Source organism: Aspergillus sclerotioniger (genome assembly GCF_003184525.1).
Source record: "Aspergillus sclerotioniger CBS 115572 chromosome Unknown BO94scaffold_1, whole genome shotgun sequence".
NCBI classification, from domain to species: domain Eukaryota; kingdom Fungi; phylum Ascomycota; class Eurotiomycetes; order Eurotiales; family Aspergillaceae; genus Aspergillus; species Aspergillus sclerotioniger.
In genome coordinates, this window is record NW_020290991.1 from 1,234,972 (window position 1) to 1,253,756 (window position 18,785).

The window sequence follows — 18,785 nt, forward strand, 5'->3', positions numbered from 1 at the left end:
AGTGATAGAGTTACGGACGTCGGAATGATGTCCTCCGTGCGAGGCTCTGTGGATTGCCCGACTCTGGATGGAATTATCGCGATCAATAATACCCCACAGGACTTGGTGTGCTGGCAAACCTGGAAAGTGTCTGCAACACCGCAAGGAGGATAGTGTGGTTTGTCTCACCGCCTACTAGGGCTGGAATAAGATGTCTGTCAGAAATCTGCACTATTCCAGCCCCTTCATTCATTACTTTTCATCAAAGCCTTATAAGCAAGAGATTTACACCTTCACTCCATTGTCATGGGGCATCCGTGCTGTCTATTAGACGTATTCCAGTATACGTGTATCCTCGATTTGAGTTTGGGGGGTTGTCTGTAGATCTGTTAGGTTCTCATAGTAAGTGTCCACACATCATATCCGTAGGCGGTGTAGCAAAACAGGCTAAACCAAATGCGGGCGTTGTGGTGTTGATGCTTCTGTCATCCGATTCTGTAGAATGTCAACCTCGCGGTAGGCAATGAGAGATAATCTGGAGAATATCCCGCAGTCGCCTCACTTGTTGAACCTTCTCTCCGGTTAATATCCCGCGGGGGGGATTGAGCGATGTATTTAGCACCGGCATGAGGCATTTTACACCTGCATTAATGGCAGTGGCCTTGCACACTAGTCGAGTCATCATCAACCTCACCCTGGCCGCAAGGGGGGCTGTGCGATATTATCATCGCTTCCCCCAGGTCATCATCGTCATAGATCCCGAGTCTCCCAGTCCCTGCTGCTTTCCCCAGACAGACGCCGCTTGGCGCCAACCACAAGGCTGTGAATCGCGCAGTTGGCGAGTGGGAATATGTGGGAAGCGTTGACGAAGCGCCCGGAAGCCCGTGCCGATTTGCTCCATCCTCGGTCGGTCGGGAGAAGAGAACCTCCCGCCCAGCAGGAACTGGCGACGCAGCACCGCAGAACACCAGCCATCCACTCACACGCGATGGATTTGGCAGAACCCCAAGATTGACCAGACTCGCTCTCGTGACCGGCTCGTGGTACTTTTGGTCTTTGGGAGCCGCTGTCAGTGACCCTGGCGGATATACTCGTGACCGTGGGTGCAATCGATCAGGATCTCCCATCGGAGCCCTCCGATGAACGGTCCGCGCGCCTCTCGACGAATGGCCATGTCGGACCACAACAAGGCGAACAACGGACGTGGTCCCGACTGGGAAATTGGCGTCTTGATCCAAAGCACCGGTCATCGTCGTCAGTCCGTCCCAGACTCCCAAGGCCCAACCCAGCACGGCCGACGGTCTCCACCGACTCTTTGTTGTTGTGGGGGATCGCACCCTATGACGATATTGCGGTCTCGCTGTCGTGTCACGGCAGACCCTCGTTCCGGTCCTTTCCCTTCTTCAGCAAGCCAGAGTCAGTCCGTCTCCTTGTCTGGCTCCTCTCTCGGCCCGGAGTGGACACCGTCGCTGGTTATTTTCCGTCCCAAGACTCGACGCCTCCAATCACAGTCGGTCAATCGCCCCTAGAAGCCTGGAAGAAGTTTCGAATGCTTCTTCGTCGTTTCTAGCGTCAGCACTAGCCAGGATTGCTTCACTTTTGTGGCTCACCCCCACCAATAAGATCGTAGAGCCGGGGGGGCTGTGTGTTGGCTGCGATTCCTCCTGCATTCCCGGCCTCCCCCCTCCAATCTGCGCGGGCTCTTAGTGGAAGATCATAGGAGCGGGCTCACCTGATGATGTCGCCGTGGGTGCGTTCGTGTTGCTTAGCACCGTCTGGCTTTGGCGGTTTGGGCTCCATGGTGGAGACCACTGTCCTGGCCTAATGCAAGTGCGACGTATTCCGTAGGTTGACCTGGATCAAAGAATTGAAGAAAAATGTGATTATAAAAACCCGGGGCCCAGTCACGATGGCCAGGCAGGTCTTCTCTTTTTTTTCCAGAACAATTTGGCCATTGAGCTGGTCCTGTCTCTCTTTTAACCTACTCAACTGAACTCAAATCTATCACATCATGTTCGCCTCCACTGCAATGGTATGTCCCCGATCATCAGGGTCTCGATCTGTCTCCACTTTCTTCCTCCCTCTTCACTCACGCTGACCTTGCCGGCGCAGAACCACAACATCCCATCATGCCCTCCCCTAGAACAAAGGTCCTACTCGGCTAGCAGCGAAGACTCGATGCAATCGTCTTTCGGATATTTCGATAGTACCATGTACACCATGGCAACGGCCGAACTGCCCCTCACCCAGCCCTCCTTCGAGCCATCCTCATACGACTCATCCTCCTTCGGATCATCCGTCACTTCGTCACCGTACAACGCTTACTATAACTTCACTCCTTCTCTCATGTACTCACCGGAAGCGTACACATTCCTATCAACACAAACGCCTCCCATCGCAGTACCCAGCGGGGAGTGGGTTGCTCCCCAATCCACTACTCCCGTAAACGAGGTCGTATATTCTCCGGAGGAGATGTGCGACACGCTAGACAACACCAAGTAAGATAAACACCTAGCCAACAACTTTCCGACCGTAACTAACATGCCTTAGCAGACCCGTCAAACCATTTTCGTGCCGAGACTGCGGCAAGGCCTTCACCCGTCCAGCTGATCTGAAACGGCATCACACCAGCGTCCACAACCCCGTGTTTCAGGACTGTCCAGTGCAGGAGTGCCTGCGCAAGGACGGCAATGGGTTTCCTCGACGCGACCATCTGATCGAACATCTGCGCTCCTTTCATCACTGGGATGTCCCTAAGCGCCGAACGACCAAGCGGTCGCGAACTGCTTAGTGTCATGATGCTTTTACCTTGTCATTATACCCTCTTGCGTCATGATGCTGTGCTATTGATATATACCCTTCTGTTTCCTGCCATGCGATGACCATGGTACTTCACGTCCGTCTATGTCTGCTATGTTTATCATGTTTATGCTCACGCTCACGCTATTTTCATGTTGTCTATGACCTAAGGACGGCACGGCGTTCAGGGCTCTTTCTTATTCTACTTCTGGCATATACCATTTCATTTCTTGCTGTCTGATATACCATAGACATTGCAGTGTACCAACCACCAGCATTTTAATACATTACCTGCTATTACCACCATAACGCCTCAGCTATCCATTCTAGGATAAACATCATGGTTCGATTCCAGCCTTTTCTCACGCTAGAATTACCATCTTAGAGCGTGACATTGTCATCCTAACCACGGTTCCTAAATCCTATCTACACTAATACACCGTTTGGAGCACGATAGAAATCCAATCCATACCTTGGAGTAACCACCAGCAGTCCTTCTGCCACCTAAGCTCTATTTTTATCGCGGTCGGTCACACACACCAAAACAGGAGAGATGTCCCTCCATTCAACACGATCCCTGGCTGACTCAAGCCCAAAACCATCTTTACCAAAAACCCCTGCAGCATATTTCAAAACACATAAAGAGTGTAAACAAAATGAGCGATTCATACCAACGCCTTCAACTCCACTCGAGTGCAGAGTCAATACAATCAGTCATGTGCACGGAACAACCCGATTCGTCAATTCAAGCACAACGTTGCGGAGTCAGTCCCCAGGCCCCGACACATAAAGAAACCCCTTCCTTCTCTGCAGACTCGATCTAGACACATACATCCACCCATCTCACCTAGTACTACCTACCTAAGTAAACGGCGTAGGAGTCACCCCAACAATCAACCACAAGTATAAATATAGCATCAACACTACAAAGGAAGATTTAAACTAACACAAACACAGAGTCACCTCATCATCTATCTACTTATCTATATCCTTTCGAATTCAATTTCGAACTTAATCCGCGCAAATCAAAGAAAACCGACGCGGGTACCTATCTCATCCACTCCACTCCACCATTTACAAGACAAAGACATCTCATCTCCACGAGTCAACCTATCCAAGATCCATCAACCGAATCCAAAACAAACAAAGAAAAGCGCCGCCCCCTCCTCCTTCTTTATCGCCTAAATATATCATTCTCAGTTACTAGTATCGAAACCCCACCCGTTCAATCAATCACTCGCACCACCAACCATGTCCGCCACGCAATCACAAACAACAACACCATCGCCTTCACCCGACCAAACCCAAATAACCAAAAAGATAACCTCCCATCCTACCCTCCCCCCTCACCGCCGGAAAGTCTACCTTGCTCTTCTTTCCGTTCCCCCGGGTCGATGGACTACCTATGCTGCGCTTGCCAAGCACCTCGGTACTAGTCCGCGGGCGATCGGCGCAGCGATGAGGTTGAATCCGTTTGCGCCGACGGTGCCGTGTCATCGGGTGCTGGGGGGTGGGGGGAAACTACTGGTGGGTTATTCGGGGGGTGGGCCGGGGGCGAAGAATGCGAAGGATGGGGTGGGGATGAAGAGGAGGATGTTGGAGGAGGAAGGGGTGGAGTTTACGGGTGAGGGGGTGGCTAGGGGGGTTTGTTTTGAGGGGTTTGGGGTTGTGTAGGGTAGGTTGGATATTTTACTGGGTGGGTGGGTTGAGGGGGTATATGGCATGGTGTGGTGGGAGCATCTACTTTATTGGTCTTTTAGTTCTAGGGTGTAATGTGTAGTATGTGGCTTTGTATGTCCAAGATGTAAAATGAGTACTATGTTATGAGAAAGGAAAGATACATAAGTCTCATTCCACAGATGATAGTCCGTCACTTCATATATAGCAGGGGTTATTCCTCCAAATATTCCTCCAAATAATGTACATGCAAGATACTCGATACAGGTAATTCTGTGTAGGGAGAGGGGGAATACTCGAGGATATCAAGAGCCAGCGAAGACACATCAAAGGATTTCCAAATCCTAATTGACAAGCCTGAAACAACAACTATTACACATACATCTGTCAGGCTGATTGAATCCACTTTCCCATGCTTCTTGGTCACATATGTCCAATAAATCCTCCGCGTTTTTAGTCCAGGCAGGATCCGAATCTCTATTTCGTTCTAGAGCTCTAGCAATCCTTGTGTAAAGACATTTCACATGACGCACAAACGACGGATCCTTCCTGGTGAATATCTTGAATTGTCTACCAATTAACATCAAAGCAACATCTGGTCTATGTCTTTCCAGAGCCAGGTGTAATAGAGAAAGACCGTCACCATATTGGTTGATCCTCGTAAGTCTAGGCTCCAGGTCTAAGAGAGTCTCAATCATCATTAGGGATGAAAAAGACATTGCTTGTGCTAGTCTCCATGAGCGCAAAATGTGCATGCTGTCAGATAGATCGACGACATCTGTCCCATTATTGAATGCTCGACGAATGAAGTCCTCTCGTCCCGTCTTGCAAAGCCATTCAAATGTTTCAGTTCTTGTGAAATTTGCTCCATAGGTAAGAAGCAATTCCACCCAGGCATATGCCTGTTTATGCCTTTGAGTGACGAAGTCCAATGCCAATTGCTTAGTGACAAGACATTCAATATTCGGGTCAGCGCCGGAGTCTAGCATGAGCTGAGTTATTTCAAAGCGATGCTCCTGTATGGCAATGTGAAGCATAGAAATTGAATTCAGACTCACAGCGTTGGGGTTCACACCGGCTTTCATAAAGCGTCTAACGAGATCGTAGTTCCCGTCTGATATCGCCGTTGCCAGGGGCTCGTAAGGCATCTCAAAATTATCTCTCATCTTAAAGACTTTTTTAGAGGTGTTTCCCTTATTACCATGTGTCTTCCCTTCGCTGTCATGTGAACACCACTCCTTATAGCAGTCTTCTGATGGTAGAGCATGTTCTCTGTATATTGTGTCACCTAGTGTATCTCGGAACATCCTGCAGGTCCGCATGAGACAGGCGAGGTCATTTCGATCCATGTACCTCGAGCACAGGAGGAATAGTTCTGTTGGTAGCCTGTCGAGGCCTTTTTCTTGATCTTGGGCTTCGGGCGATGACTCAGACATACTAAATGGCTCACCTGATAGGCTCAAAGGAGTTGAGTAGGATGGTCTGTAGTGACAAGATAGTCTCATGATGATACCTTTACGCCGTAGAGGATGCAGATTAAAGGTATTGCCGCGACGAGGTCGTTGGCCCTTTTATATCAATGATTGAGATGAATTCACGGTGCAGAGAGCCGACATAACGTTAATATTGGGATAGTCACTTTAAATCCGGAAGCTGGAGCATTGTACACAAGAAATACTGGGAGACTTCCAACGTGAGTAGACTGCAGTGAACCCGGGAAGAGCCTGTAGGCACCACCAAGACTCTGCTTGAGTTCCTGTTGAATTTCGTGTTTGCAACTTAAATAAAAAGAATTCATCTTGAGGACTCCTTCACCCAAGTAGGCACTAGTATGTCCGGAGTACTCCATATTGCTGCCACCATCATTGCGGTAAATGAAGATGAATCACTGTGAGGGGAGTCGTCTCCATGTCTACTGCGGCCCTTGCCGCCCCACATTTCTGCCAGTGTCTTCCGCCTGTCTATCGCATGATGTCATGTGCTTTCGCGTTCCACCTAGATCCTAACCGGGAAATATCACGCGTCTGCCTGCGCTTTACACCTTTCTGCCTTGAGCTCGTGTCCTATTTTATTAGCGGTCCCGGCATCGAATGGAGTTGCTCTTTTATCTTTATCTCCTACGCAAACATGGCCGATAAAGAGGCAACGGTCTACATCGTGGACTTTGGAAGGTCCATGGGGGAGCGCCGTCATGGTCGCGAAGTGACGGATCTTGAATGGGCCATGCAGTATGTCTGGGATCGCATCACAGGGACGGTGAGTCTCTATTACGATACGGTCATGTCTTTTGCATATTCTTATTCGTTTGTGTAGGTGGCGACGGGGCGCAAGATGGCTCTGCTTGGCGTGATCGGGTTTCGAACCGACAGTGAGCTTTCATGATACGGTAGTTGAGCCGGAACTAATGCAGGAACAGATACTTCCAACGAGTTGGAAGACGATCCCGATTACTCGCATATCTCGGTGCTGTCTGGTATCAAACAGTATGGTGCATCACGATGGTTCGAGTCTAGGGATGCTGATGAAGTATAGGTTTCTCATGTCTGATATCCGGCAGTTGAGCGACCAAATAAAGCCTAGCAATACAAACAAGGGAGACAGTAAGCTTGATTTACTAGTACAGAGATCAAACGGTTTTAGATTGAGCTGATATCCTTAGCTATCTCCGCCCTCGTACTCGCGATTCAGATGATCATCACGCAATGCAAGAAATTGAAATACAAGCGCAGAATTGTCCTAGTCACCAACGGCGAGGGTCGGATACATCCGGATACTAACCTCAAGGAGGTAACAAAGAAGATTAAGGAGGACAACATCGAACTCATTATCTTGTTGGTGCCCAGTGGCGGACGAACTAGAATGGAATCTGACCTGCTGCAGGGGACCTGACTTTGATGATCCGGAATACGGAGTTAAGGAGGAGGATAAAGACCCACGCAAGGTATTGCGCGCTTCCCTACAACATTTAGGCCTTCTATAACTCTCACTGCAGGCTGAGAATGAAACAATCCTGCGAGGCCTCGCCGAAGACTGCGATGGAGCTTATGGAACGTTGGAACAGGCTGTGGCAGAGTTGGAGATGCCTCGCGTGAAGAGCACCAGAATAACAGCAACCTTCAAGGGCCACCTTCAGCTAGGCGATCCAGCAGAATACGATACCGCAGTTCGCATTCCAGTCGAGCGGTACTACAGGACATACGTTGCCAAACCTCCATCGGCGAGCCAGTTCGTCTTGCGAGAAGGACAACGCGAATCGTCTACGGCTGCGGCTGGCACGCAAGAATCTCCGATAGACGGTAGCTCCCTTATAGGCGTGCGCAATACCAGAACATATCAGATAACCGATGAGACTGCTCCAGGTGGGAAAAGAGAGGTGGAGCGAGAGGACCTCGCCAAAGGTTACGAGTACGGGCGGACAGCGGTCTATATCAGCGAGATGGACCAGAATATCACAGTTTTGGAGACTTATGCGGCTATTGAGCTTCTTGGTTTTATACAGAGCGAGACTGTAAGTCACTCTCAAGGATTCGGTTGTATAGCGCTAAATGGACTTTGCCATCCAGTACGACCGATACATGCACATGTCGACGACAAACATCATAATTGCGCAGCGCGCCAATGACAAAGCAGCTCTGGCGCTTTCCTCCTTCATCCACGCGCTTTTTGAGCTGGAATGTTATGCTGTCGCCCGTATGGTGCTGAAAGAGAACAAAGCCCCGGTCATCGTGTTGCTTGCGCCGTCAATCGAGCCCGATTACGAATGTCTCCTCGAAGCGCAGCTGCCATTTGCGGAAGATGTTCGAACATACCGCTTTCCTCCACTCGATAAAGTTATCACAGTGTCCGGTAAAGTGGTGACGCAGCACCGTAACTTGCCCAGCGACGATCTGCTAGACGCCATGGACAAATACGTAAAGAGCATGGAGCTTACTGATACAGATGAGAACGGGTGAGGCCAAACTGTCAGACATATTGATCCTACCTACTAATATGCAAAAGGGAACCCACGGAATCCCTCCCCATCGAGGACTCATTCTCCCCAGTCCTGCATCGAATCGACTCGGCAGTCCGTCATCGTGCCATCTATCCTCTTGACCCAATTTCTCCTCCTGCAGGAATCCTTACGAAGTTCTCTCACCCACCCGAAGAGCTAGTGGAGAAGTCGAAGAAGTATCTAGACAAGCTCATCGCAGTATCTGACGTCAAGAAAGGTCCGTATCACCCCATCCTTTTGAGACATATACTCACAAGGATCCAGTACCACCGAAAACCAAAGGCAACAAACGTATCCGCGAAGCAGAGAAGCCTCTTTCCGGACTGGATGTCGACGGCCTCCTCCACCAAGAGAAGCGCATCAAGATCTCACCCAAGAATGCGATCCCTGAATTTAAGCAGACGCTCTCGCAGGCGGAGAACATTGAGACAGTCAAGGAGGCCGTGCAGCAGATGAGCACCATCATCGAAAATCAAGTCAAGCACAGCCTTGGCGATGCCAACTACGATCGGGTCACCGAGGGGTTAGGAGTGATGCGAGAAGAACTCATATCGTATGAGGAACCTGCTGCGTATAACGACTTCTTTAAGCAGCTCAAGAACAAGCTGTTGAAGGAGGAGCTTGGCGGAGACCGGCGTGAGCTATGGTGGCTTATTAGGAAGAACAAGGTGGGCTTGATCGATCAGCGCCAGTCGGAGCACTCCGAAGTGACAGAGGAAGAGGCCAAGGAGTTTATGTCCGCAACGTGATGGGATTGACATGAACAGATTAGATACTTGTGGGACCTAAGTCTAGCACCATCAATTTGCTAGAGGCTGCTAGTACGTATTCATTAATAAACAAGGAAAAAAAAACTCCAATGCTGAAAAGGCCGTGCTCGCTAGAGTACAATACCCAGACAATCAATCCCTAAGACCAAAGGACTGCGCCAAGTAACGAGACTATACAAGCCATGCTATACCACATAACACATGCATAACATATACCGAGATCAGATCAATATACGCACCAAATAACCATCCTCCCGATGAACCATACAACCCGCGATCAAGAGATCCGCCCGATTCGCTTCTTGCCAATATCAATTTTCCCACCCAGCCTGTCCAAGTCAGCACACATACCACAACCCCAAGCAATCGAATAAAAGGATGAAAACATACCTCGTAGCATCCTCATCCGCCAAACTCAACAACTCATTCTGCACCTGCAACTCATTATTAATCGCAATACCCAGCTCCTTCTGCCGATTGACAATCCGCATCAACTCATCCACCGCGATATCCTGATCAGCCATCATCTGCTTCTGCAACTGCACCACACCAGCATTATCCAGCTCGCGGGTCCTCTCCGTCTCCTTACCCAGAACCCGCCCCGACGACCTCATAGGCTTCTTCCCCCCTTTCGTGCCCATCAACGCCTCCTTATCCTGAATCGACGCCACCGCACTATCAATCCGACTCTTCGCCGCCATGGCATTCAACAAATCCTCCAACCCATCTTTCTCCTTCCGCGCATTAATCAACAAATCCTTCCGTCGGCGCATCTCCCCCTCCCCAAGCGTATGATTCCCACTCACACTCCACGACGCAATCGTACTGGCCGTATTCCTCCTCCCTAACTTACTCCCCGGCCTGGATCCCCCTCCTCCCCCTCCTCCACCAACACCAGCACCAGCACCATCCTCACCCATCCCCAACCCCCCAGTCCCAGACCCAGACCCACTCAAATTCCTCAACCCACTCTCCAACGCCGCAATCAACCCCCCCGCCCTCAAAAGCTCACTCTTCGCCCTCGCCGAACTCTCATGCTGTTTCTGCGGCGTTGTCTCCTGGTCCCGTCTCGTGAGATACAATCTCGCATCATGCAAATGCCCCTTCATATCCCTAAAGCAATCGAGCCAAAGAATCGGGTCCGTGATACCTCCTCCTTCTGCGTCAGCGGGGTCCGTGATCGCCGCATGGAGGCGCGATGCCGGCGACGACCCGTTCGTAGAAGGCAGACTGGGAAGGTTCAAGAAGGCGCGCCAGGCGGGCGAGCTTCGCCAGCGCGCATCGTCGGATTCGTTGATGGCGCGGAGATAGGTTTCTAGGGCTTCGCGGCGGGATTCGCGGAGGGTGGAGTTCGAGATGGTGTTTTGGAACCAGGATTTCGGGGGGAGGGGGGCTGGTGGTGGGAGGTTGGTTTGGGTGGTTAGCATTGTGTGGAAGGTTGTGAAGTCGGAGTAGCGTTTGGAGATGGTGAATGAGCGGAGGGGCAGGCGGAGGGTGATGTTGTAGAGGGTGTAGGGGGGTGTGGTTGGGGAGATGCTGGTTGTTGGGATGGTGATTTCGAGGGGGGTGCCATTGTTTTCTTTTTTTGTTTGGGGTTTTCTTTGGGGGAGGTTGGTGGGTGGTGTGTTTATTGGATCATTACTTTGGGTTGTTGTTGTCTGGGTGTGATAAGGGAGGTGAGGAGGAGGAGGAGGTTGGGTTGGAGTTGGAGTTGGAGGTGAAGCGGAGAAGGGAGTGCGGGTTGTCGGTGGATTAATCGGATGGCGCGCCGATAAGAAAGTCACCGCTAGATGCACACCAAACAATGACGCAAGGTCCCCCCGGGCCGACTTACTATCTAGGGGTTGGATAGGGTGGATAGGCAACGATTTATCATTTTGTCTGCCATCAACTGATTCAACTATTCTTACATGTCATTGGGTATCTTGTTCATTTGATTATGGTCATCAGAAGTACTCCACCGTCACTTGTCAGGCGGTGGACTCCTCGGGCCCATTCCACAACTCGCGTGCCTCCAACAGGTCCCGTTGGCCATAGTACTCCCCGATGACCGTGATGATCATATCTAACATGGCGCGAGTCTGCACCGCCACTTCGGTGGCATTTTCCTCATTCCCAGGCCCAGATTCGATGACCGGGGGCTGCTCCTCCACACCTTGGATCTTCGCCTGAAGCCGTGCCTTCGCAGCCTCCAGGTCCTCGGCGGCAGGCTCCTCCGCCACGTCCTGCATTTCGTGGTCCTGATCACCACTTGGTCCATCCACTTGGTTCACCACCCCGTCTCCCTCTGCCCCCTGCTCCATTGTATCTTCCTCATCGTCCTCCTCATCCGACGCATCTCCCTCTTCCCGCATCTTCTTCTCATCCTCCTCCCGCATCTTCCTCAGAATCTTCACAGCCCTCTTCCCCAGTTCTCGAATCTCCCCAACCTCTTCCGTCCCCAGCTGCCCAACATCCCGGCACCTCCCCAACAGACCCCAAGCCCAAGCCCCGATACGTCGGACCCGTTGTGCATCTCCGCTCCGTACGTTCTCCGACATTAGTCGCGCCATGATCCCTAAGACCGCCAGCACACTTTCCATGTCCATGCACGCCAACTGCACAGTCTGCGGATCCACCGCCAGCAGTAACCTGCGCCACTCCTTGCGTGCGTTTCTCGCATGTCGCGGTAAACTTATCAGGTGAGAATCGTCCAACGCAGCAATAGCTTCCGGAGGAGGTGAGCATTTTAGTATCGATCGAAGGAGAAGGAATCGATGGTGGAGGAGATTGTAATAGCTTGACTGGGCGTCGGAGATGCCCTTTTCGACGACATCTGCGCGAGGGGCTGTGGCTGTGGTCTTGGTATTGGATGAGGGAGGTATAAAGAAGACGCCATCGACGACAACACCCTCGGGAACGGGCTGAGCAGGTTTCTCTTCTTCTTGTGGCTGCGGTTGGGGTTCTTTGTCCTTGTTATCCGTCTCGGTGGGCGGTTCCGTCGTTTGCGGTGCCGTGAATAGAAAAGGGAGGGAGTTGGCTTCCGACCTGCAATATTCAAGAATATTAATAAGTCACGATGCTGTTCATCAAGAAGCCTCGTATGAGATCTTTCGCAAGCTACAGTTCGAAACACGCAGGCATTTAGCAAGCGAGAAGCGAATAAAGGAAAACCCAGGCAAACAAACAAGGAGGCAGCTTACCGGACCATGCGCAGATATTCCATCCCATCCTCTGCTGGGCCATAAAACAGCTCATCTTCTCCCGCGACATCTAGACCCGGAAAGGCGCTCTTCTGTCCGTACACGGGGTGGTTGCGCGGGCGTTCGTACGGGGTCACGGTCGGCTGTGATGTCTCTTCCTCGTCATCTTCTTCAGCGTAGGAAGGACGAGACCGCTTCGCATAGGGCGAGGATCCAGAAAAGGAACCGGATGGTTTGCGTTTGTCGGGCATGCTGGCCATGGTTGGTTGTGGGCTGGTTGAGGGAGCAAAGTTGAGGCGGAGAAAATGCCGGCCGATCGAAGTTCCACCGGGAGCTTGGGCCACCCCTAAAGCGGATCTACTGAAGTACATGGGAGTGTGTCGGGCAAGCACTCGGGTCAGTCATAGGCACTGTAGCCCTCTATGTTAATATAGTTGCATTCAATGTTAGCATTAACCTCCCTCTATTCTTTAGCTCTCCGCTCTTACAGAGGCCAAGCATGTACAAATCTCGCAGCCCCGAAACCCATACCTATATCACGCTCCTGGCCATTATCAAAAGCCCACCTTAGATGCAGAATAACCACAGCATCATTTGCCTCCTCCATCGCAGCAGACCCTAAAATGTACACCGGTCAGTCTGGCCGCAAATATGAAGTTGGACGAGTACTTCAGGAAGAAGCATCCCCCATACGACAAGTCTATCTTGCTAAGTGAGTCGACCTTAACGACCCCTTCTCATGTCTTGCCTGCTAACTATTATATACAGCTCTGGGGATCAAAACTTCATACTGAAATACATCCACCCAGTGAACTACCAGGATCTCGAAGACATAAACAGCAAGCTACGCAACAGTGCTAAGCACGTCCGTCTCTCCCAAGACACCATCCCCGAGAAATCAATGTTTGTATTTGATTACTTCAAAGACCATCTTCTGTGCCTTGCTCAGAAAGACCTCCCCCTCGACATCACAAAGAGGATTCTCAAAGATGCTCTGCGTGGACTCGCAGACCTCCACGATCAAGATATTGTCCATACGGGTAAGCTCCCCCTTTCATTGAGGTCTTGAGGAGCTACTCATTCTGCGCAGACATCAAAGCCGATAATATCTTCATCGACTGGGATGAACACCAAGCAGGGATTACCATTCATAACGTCCAACTCGGAGATCTCGAAGATGCCGCGCATATCCCTCCCGGGTCACATATGATTGGTAAACAGGCGGGTAACTGGATGTGGAGGAGCCCCGAGGCTCATGCATCCGGACCCCTGAATAAACCATCTGATATATTTTCGTTTGCTCTTGTCGTAAGTTCATACACTGCTATGTCCTTACATAGCGGGGTTATTAACAATTCATTTAGTGTATCTACGCTGTGCATAAACGCGTCATTTTTGCCGTTGGGGATGAGGAATTAGAAGAGGGCGTGATCCCATTAGCAATTGTCATTGAGCGCCAGATCTCGTACTTTGCAGATGCGGATGGGATAGACGCTTTTCTGAAACATCTGGGCGATGATAATCCCTGGGTTCGCATTTTTGAGGTAGTTCGTGATGGTTTCGGGAAAGATAATCCGCGCAGGCCTTTTTCTCTGTGGAAGGGGGTGGATGAAGACGTTAAGGATCTCATTTGTGCCATGACGAGTTTTGATCCGGAGAAACGGATTACTGCTCGTGAAGCATTGGCTCATAAGTGGTTTGAGGGTGTTTAGGTGGACGGGGAAATAACGTCGGATTGTAGTATAACTCGGTAGATGAATCTCCTCTTAGTAAATCTGATCTATATTATTTCACATGCAGCTAGTCTTAAATACTAGGAAGGTAATCTACTCAATAAAAATATCCTTAGCTTGTCTGCATATTCCTTGAGTTTCTATACTGAACACTCCTGCCTCCCAACAATCCACAAGAGTAAACGATGTGTGCTCTTGTTGTATGGTTTTCACCCTCATCACTATGAAGTACTCTAGAGAGGCACCACGATGCTGCCCACAGACCCTCACTATCCAATTCCGGTAGCGATTTCTCTACTCAGTGTGACACCACAATTATGCTCAAAAGTATATCTAGTAGAATATACCCTCATTCGTCATGAAGTGAGATCCATGACAAGAATTGAGAAAGTGTTCCGAGAAGTCTAGATGCGCAATAGCGCCGAGTGGGGGTTAACTAGCAGGACTTGGTGGTGGGTCTTGGTGGATACTACCTATGGTCTGGGGTAGACACCATGCAGGCGCTGCGTTCATGACTGCTCAATCAGACAGGCTTGCTACCAGGTCCTTCTGATCAATTGTGAAAAAAGAATGGTCATGCCGTTGAAGTAGGCCTATTCTTCTGAGCAGCCTTCGAGCAGCCTTCGCTTGCCCGATCTTGCGGGAAACCAACATATTCAGTAGAAAAGAAATGAAGAAAAAGGAAAGGGTAGGTTTGGTCTAAATGTTTGACCTCAAAGATACTACCTTTTTGAACACTTGTCTTTTGTCTCTACAGGCTGAACCCTCCCTTTACTGATCGATTCTTTAGATCGTATTAGCAGTAATAGTTTAGTCTAAATTTTGTCAACATCGAGTCTGCTACGACTTATACGCCAGAGGATTGACTGATATGCATGTGCTACTGATATCACAACGCTAATATGTTTCAATTCGTCGCTCCATTATATTTCTTTTGTATCCAGATACAGGTCTTGTCAATGTATTGCTCTATCCCACAGCTTAAGGACGCAGGCGCTGGGGGTCGCGGGGGAACAGCGATGCCAGACGAACGTTGGGCAGGCCCAGGAAGAACATGACAATGCGGTTCAGACCGAGACCACCGCCGGCGTGGGGAGGACAGCCCTGGCGGAAAGCAGCCAAGTAGTCCTCGAAGCCCTCCTGGTTGGGGTTAAGACCCTTGGCGATCATCGACTCTTCCAACTCCTTGATGTCGTTGATACGCTGGGCACCGGACATGATCTCCTCACCACGCATGAAGAAGTCATACGAGTTGGAGAAGCGGGAATCCTCGGGGCAGGCCTTGGTGTAGAAAGGACGGACGGCCATCGGGAACTTGTCGAGCACGTAGAAATCAGTGTCGTACTTGTCGCGGATGATCTGACCAAGCTGCTTCTCCATCGCGGTGGTGAAGTCGTTCTCGAAGCGCTCCTGCTCAGAGACATCGACGCCAGCCTCCTTCAGCATAGCGACACCGTCCATGTAGTTCAACCGAAGGGCCTTGCCATCCTTGGGGAGTTTGAAGTCACCCGCCTTGGGGTAGGACTTCTGGATGACGGCGATCTGGTCCTTGTAGCGCTCCTTGAGCTGAGTGAGGATGAAGACAAGGAGGTTCTCAGCGAACTCCAAGACCTCGTGGTAGTGGCCGCGGAAGGTCTTCTCGAAATCAAGACCAGCGAACTAAGATGGTCAGCATATGGACAGGGAAAATTAGCTTTCCGATGAATCTAGGACCTACCTCAGTCAAGTGTCTGTGAGTGTTGCTGTCTTCAGCACGGAAGACGGGAGCGACTTCGAAGACGCTCTCCATGTCACCAGCGATACACATCTGCTTGTAAAGCTGAGGGCTCTGGGCCAGGTAGGCGTTCTTCTTGAAGTACTTGACCTCGAAGACGTTGCTACCACCCTCGGTAGCGGCACCCACCAGCTTGGGGGTGAAGATCCACCGCGAGCCACTCTTGATCATGTATTCGCTGAACAGTTCGGCCACGCCGCTGGAGATCCAAGTGATAGCCTGGCTAGTTTCGGTCTGAAGATCGAGAACCCGGTTGTCAAGACGGGTCTTGAGAGTGACGATGGGAGTACCATCCGCATCGACCTCGTTACCCTCCTCAGTGGTCTCCGGGGGCGGTCTCTCGGCATCCTTGACCTGCATAGGAAGCATCTGAGCCGCCTCAGAGATCATGTAGACCTTGCGGATGTGGACTTCGTGGTTGCTCAGGGTAGCCGATGAAATAGGCACGGCGGGCTTCTTGACAACACCGGTGACCTGGACAATGGAGTTGACGTTCAATCCACCAGTGTACTTGATCATCTGTCTCGAGATGGGTTCCGTGAGAGCAATGACCGCCTGCACCTTCTGGCCCTGCTGTCTCAGCATCAGGAAAGCCAGCTTAGCACTCTGCACACGGGCATTGTCCACACGGGCCACCACTGTGATCTCCTGCTCGTAGTGCTCGTCGGTGATGTCGGAGAATCGCGTCGCGGGGAGGACGTCTTCGGTCTCGGGGAGCTTGCCGTACAGATCCTTGGCGGTGTCATTGGCCTCGGCAGCAGCGGCCTGGGCCTTCTCCTGGGCAGCGCGAGCAGCGGCCTTCTCAGCCTTAGCCTTCTCCTTCGCGGCCTTCTTTGCGGCGCTCTTGCTGGCGCTCTTGCTGGCCTCGGCACCCTCTGCGGGGGCGGCCGCAGCGGCGGGGGTTTCCTCGGGCTTGGGGCGAGTGGGCAATTCGGAGTCCGCCATGTTTGATGGTGTAGATGCGTATGCGAGTGGATGGAGGAGGGAGGAGCAAGGCAATCTGGTACTAGTCCGGCGGCCTGACGGAGCTTCAACTTTCTCTTTTGAGTCACCCCGCCGTCGATGCCGCAGCCCTAAGCCCTAGGAGGGGCATCACCTGATGCAGATGTCTGTATCTATTGCTTATGTAATTATGCAGTACATAGCTGTCAAGGCGCGGCAGCACCGAATGCCAAAACATGCTTCGAATTTGGAGTGTATCTTCTTCTTGTTATCTCTATCTGTAATCTTGGTAAAGACGGGCTTTGCGTTACATGCTTTATTCCCGATTCCATTGAAAAGAATGCCCGACAATAAACATGTCTATAGTAATATGTAAACAGTCTATCCCGTATGCATGTGCACCATCTTGAAACCGCAATCCAATGCTCATGCGGTTTGCTTAATATATAATCGCTCAAAAGAAGAACCAATGTGAGAACACTATCCCCCATCTAAATCCCTAAGCCCGCCATTGGGAAGTCTTCAAGCCCCATTCAACGGCCTTGTGTACATTATCAGCGATAGTCTTTGGTTTCCACGCTGGCTCCCCGCCATTGTAAACACCGGTCCGCACGAGGATCGAATGCCATTGGCTGCCATGTCCACTCCGGTAACTGTTAGCACCGCAAATATCTGATTCTGGATTGTCCCCAATCATATAGACGTTCCGCAAAGGTTGTTGGGCATCCGAGCCGAACATCCTGACGCGATTGCGCAGGAGCTGACGTTCCGCGAACTCATACGTCCCTTGATAGGGCTTGCCGATGACCGTCTTCTTCAACTCAACGCCTTTGTTTGGGCCTCCAGTCACCGCCGCCCAAATGCCTTCCAGTGCCTCTCGAAATCCTCCTTGGCCGAGGCGAGGAAGGTGGTAGGCCGCAGCCCACCAGAGGTCCGGGTTGGAGAAGTACAAATGCGGTTGGCCATCTTGTTGGAATCCCCGGTTGGGAAGGTCAGACCGACCGTTTTTCTCAGAGATTGTTCCTATCACGCCCTCCGATGATAGTAGGATATCCGTGATGATCTGAGCGTCCAAGGCCCAGTCACGCGGGTCATTGAAGACGAAAATCGCATCGATCTTCAATCCCCTCGAGGGGTCGCTAGGATCTTTAGGATTTGGCAGTGGCTTCGTGATATTCTCGTAGTAGTCCTTGAAAGACCTGAAAGGCCAGATAGACGGGTTTGCCATGTAGATATCACCGGGTGTCACCACATTCTTGAAGCCGTACCTGAACTCATTGTCAGTATTACATTTCTCCTGTGCATTGAAAGCAATATAGATGTTTCATACATCTGAGCCACCTGACGGCATCGGTCGCCTTCTCCCCCGACCACCAGCACGCATTTATTTTCCAGAGCACTCTGCTCGTCCGGCCCGCGCACAAGCTCCGCAAAGGGGGAATGACTCTGGACAATGAGCTCCGGATCCAGAGATACCTGGAGTTTCTCACTTATTTCTGCCACTCTCTCTGTTTCGTGTTTTCCACCACCGTTGGTCAACAGGAGGAACGGGATGTTCTGTTCCTTGAGAAGGGATAGCGATTCGGCCGCTCCGGGAATGGGCTTGGAGGATCGTAGTAGCACACCATCAATGCTGAGTATCAATTAGTCCACATCTGCTGAATGAATGTGTGTGGTAGCAAATAACTTACTCGAATGCAAAGGCGAAGTCGGGGATGCGGGAACTGGCAGTCTGGAAGGCGCGCCGGCCCGAACCAGCGTCTACAAAGGAGCGCGTGGACGCACGCTGCAGCAGGCCAAAGGACCGCCAAAGGGATTGCGATCTCATTATAAGGATGGACTAATGAAAAACAATTGGCAACAGGAATTAACGGGAGCGAATGGATATCACCGGCGAATGGATGTCCGGTTGATGGCAGGATGACTGAGAACGAG

The 18,785-nt window shown here is 51.1% G+C and overlaps 7 protein-coding genes across 7 annotated transcripts; 3 read left to right on the forward strand and 4 right to left on the reverse strand.

The window, feature by feature from the left end:
* Window positions 1-221: 221 nt before the first annotated feature.
* Window positions 222-1,248, reverse strand: BO94DRAFT_529946 (uncharacterized protein). The gene has a single exon (XM_025610566.1). It carries the CDS (start codon window positions 1,227-1,229, stop codon window positions 627-629), a length of 603 nt encoding a protein of 200 aa, XP_025473338.1. The 5' UTR covers window positions 1,230-1,248; the 3' UTR covers window positions 222-626.
* Window positions 1,249-1,990: 742 nt separating this feature from the next.
* BO94DRAFT_580413 (C2H2-type zinc finger protein) lies at window positions 1,991-2,770 on the forward strand (the record flags this gene model as incomplete). The annotated part of the gene is made up of 3 exons (XM_025615326.1): window positions 1,991-2,011; window positions 2,092-2,477; window positions 2,533-2,770. The coding sequence occupies 3 exons, from the start codon at window positions 1,991-1,993 to the stop codon at window positions 2,768-2,770; spliced, it is 645 nt and encodes a 214-aa protein (XP_025473339.1).
* A 1,899-nt stretch (window positions 2,771-4,669) lies between these two features.
* On the reverse strand, window positions 4,670-5,960 carry BO94DRAFT_541383 (ankyrin; the record flags this gene model as incomplete). Its single annotated transcript, XM_025613043.1, has 2 exons — window positions 4,670-4,812; window positions 4,838-5,960. The coding sequence occupies 2 exons, from the start codon at window positions 5,958-5,960 to the stop codon at window positions 4,670-4,672; spliced, it is 1,266 nt and encodes a 421-aa protein (XP_025473340.1).
* Window positions 5,961-6,449: 489 nt separating this feature from the next.
* BO94DRAFT_14986 (ATP-dependent DNA helicase 2 subunit KU80) lies at window positions 6,450-9,378 on the forward strand. The gene is made up of 10 exons (XM_025605793.1): window positions 6,450-6,711; window positions 6,769-6,823; window positions 6,872-6,938; window positions 6,988-7,055; window positions 7,115-7,286; window positions 7,336-7,396; window positions 7,448-7,963; window positions 8,019-8,404; window positions 8,455-8,666; window positions 8,714-9,378. Exons 1-10 carry the CDS (start codon window positions 6,583-6,585, stop codon window positions 9,196-9,198), a joined length of 2,151 nt encoding a protein of 716 aa, XP_025473341.1. The 5' UTR covers window positions 6,450-6,582; the 3' UTR covers window positions 9,199-9,378.
* On the reverse strand, window positions 9,192-12,677 carry BO94DRAFT_481492 (uncharacterized protein). The gene is made up of 5 exons (XM_025608864.1): window positions 12,402-12,677; window positions 11,203-12,246; window positions 10,147-10,755; window positions 9,610-10,044; window positions 9,192-9,548 (listed from the first exon to the last, which is right to left on the reverse strand). Exons 1-5 carry the CDS (start codon window positions 12,659-12,661, stop codon window positions 9,497-9,499), a joined length of 2,400 nt encoding a protein of 799 aa, XP_025473342.1. The 5' UTR covers window positions 12,662-12,677; the 3' UTR covers window positions 9,192-9,496.
* A 126-nt stretch (window positions 12,678-12,803) lies between these two features.
* On the forward strand, window positions 12,804-14,166 carry BO94DRAFT_529949 (kinase-like protein). The gene is made up of 4 exons (XM_025610567.1): window positions 12,804-13,113; window positions 13,170-13,441; window positions 13,492-13,709; window positions 13,766-14,166. The coding sequence occupies exons 1-4, from the start codon at window positions 13,025-13,027 to the stop codon at window positions 14,111-14,113; spliced, it is 927 nt and encodes a 308-aa protein (XP_025473343.1). The 5' UTR covers window positions 12,804-13,024; the 3' UTR covers window positions 14,114-14,166.
* An 805-nt stretch (window positions 14,167-14,971) lies between these two features.
* Window positions 14,972-18,761, reverse strand: dps1 (putative aspartyl-tRNA synthetase Dps1). The gene is made up of 5 exons (XM_025614261.1): window positions 18,542-18,761; window positions 18,181-18,483; window positions 17,401-18,118; window positions 15,852-16,820; window positions 14,972-15,793 (listed from the first exon to the last, which is right to left on the reverse strand). Exons 1-5 carry the CDS (start codon window positions 18,676-18,678, stop codon window positions 15,116-15,118), a joined length of 2,805 nt encoding a protein of 934 aa, XP_025473344.1. The 5' UTR covers window positions 18,679-18,761; the 3' UTR covers window positions 14,972-15,115.
* Between the last annotated feature and the right edge of the window lie 24 nt (window positions 18,762-18,785).

Coding starts and splice junctions, on each gene's coding strand:
- BO94DRAFT_529946 (XM_025610566.1), bottom strand. CDS start 1,229: ATGACCGGTGCTTTGGATCAAGACGCCAATTTCCCAGTCGGGACCACG.
- BO94DRAFT_14986 (XM_025605793.1), top strand. CDS start 6,583: ATGGCCGATAAAGAGGCAACGGTCTACATCGTGGACTTTGGAAGGTCC. Junction 6,712..6,768: donor GGGATCGCATCACAGGGACG/GTGAGTCTCTAT, acceptor TCGTTTGTGTAG/GTGGCGACGGGGCGCAAGAT. Junction 7,397..7,447: donor AGGATAAAGACCCACGCAAG/GTATTGCGCGCT, acceptor CTCTCACTGCAG/GCTGAGAATGAAACAATCCT.
- BO94DRAFT_481492 (XM_025608864.1), bottom strand. CDS start 12,661: ATGGCCAGCATGCCCGACAAACGCAAACCATCCGGTTCCTTTTCTGGA. Junction 10,045..10,146: donor TCTGGGTCTGGGACTGGGGG/GTTGGGGATGGG, acceptor GAATACGGCCAG/TACGATTGCGTCGTGGAGTG. Junction 9,549..9,609: donor GCGGATGAGGATGCTACGAG/GTATGTTTTCAT, acceptor TGACTTGGACAG/GCTGGGTGGGAAAATTGATA.
- BO94DRAFT_529949 (XM_025610567.1), top strand. CDS start 13,025: ATGTACACCGGTCAGTCTGGCCGCAAATATGAAGTTGGACGAGTACTT. Junction 13,114..13,169: donor CGACAAGTCTATCTTGCTAA/GTGAGTCGACCT, acceptor TATTATATACAG/CTCTGGGGATCAAAACTTCA. Junction 13,442..13,491: donor TCAAGATATTGTCCATACGG/GTAAGCTCCCCC, acceptor CATTCTGCGCAG/ACATCAAAGCCGATAATATC.
- dps1 (XM_025614261.1), bottom strand. CDS start 18,678: ATGAGATCGCAATCCCTTTGGCGGTCCTTTGGCCTGCTGCAGCGTGCG. Junction 18,484..18,541: donor GACTTCGCCTTTGCATTCGA/GTAAGTTATTTG, acceptor ATTGATACTCAG/CATTGATGGTGTGCTACTAC. Junction 15,794..15,851: donor CTCACAGACACTTGACTGAG/GTAGGTCCTAGA, acceptor TGACCATCTTAG/TTCGCTGGTCTTGATTTCGA.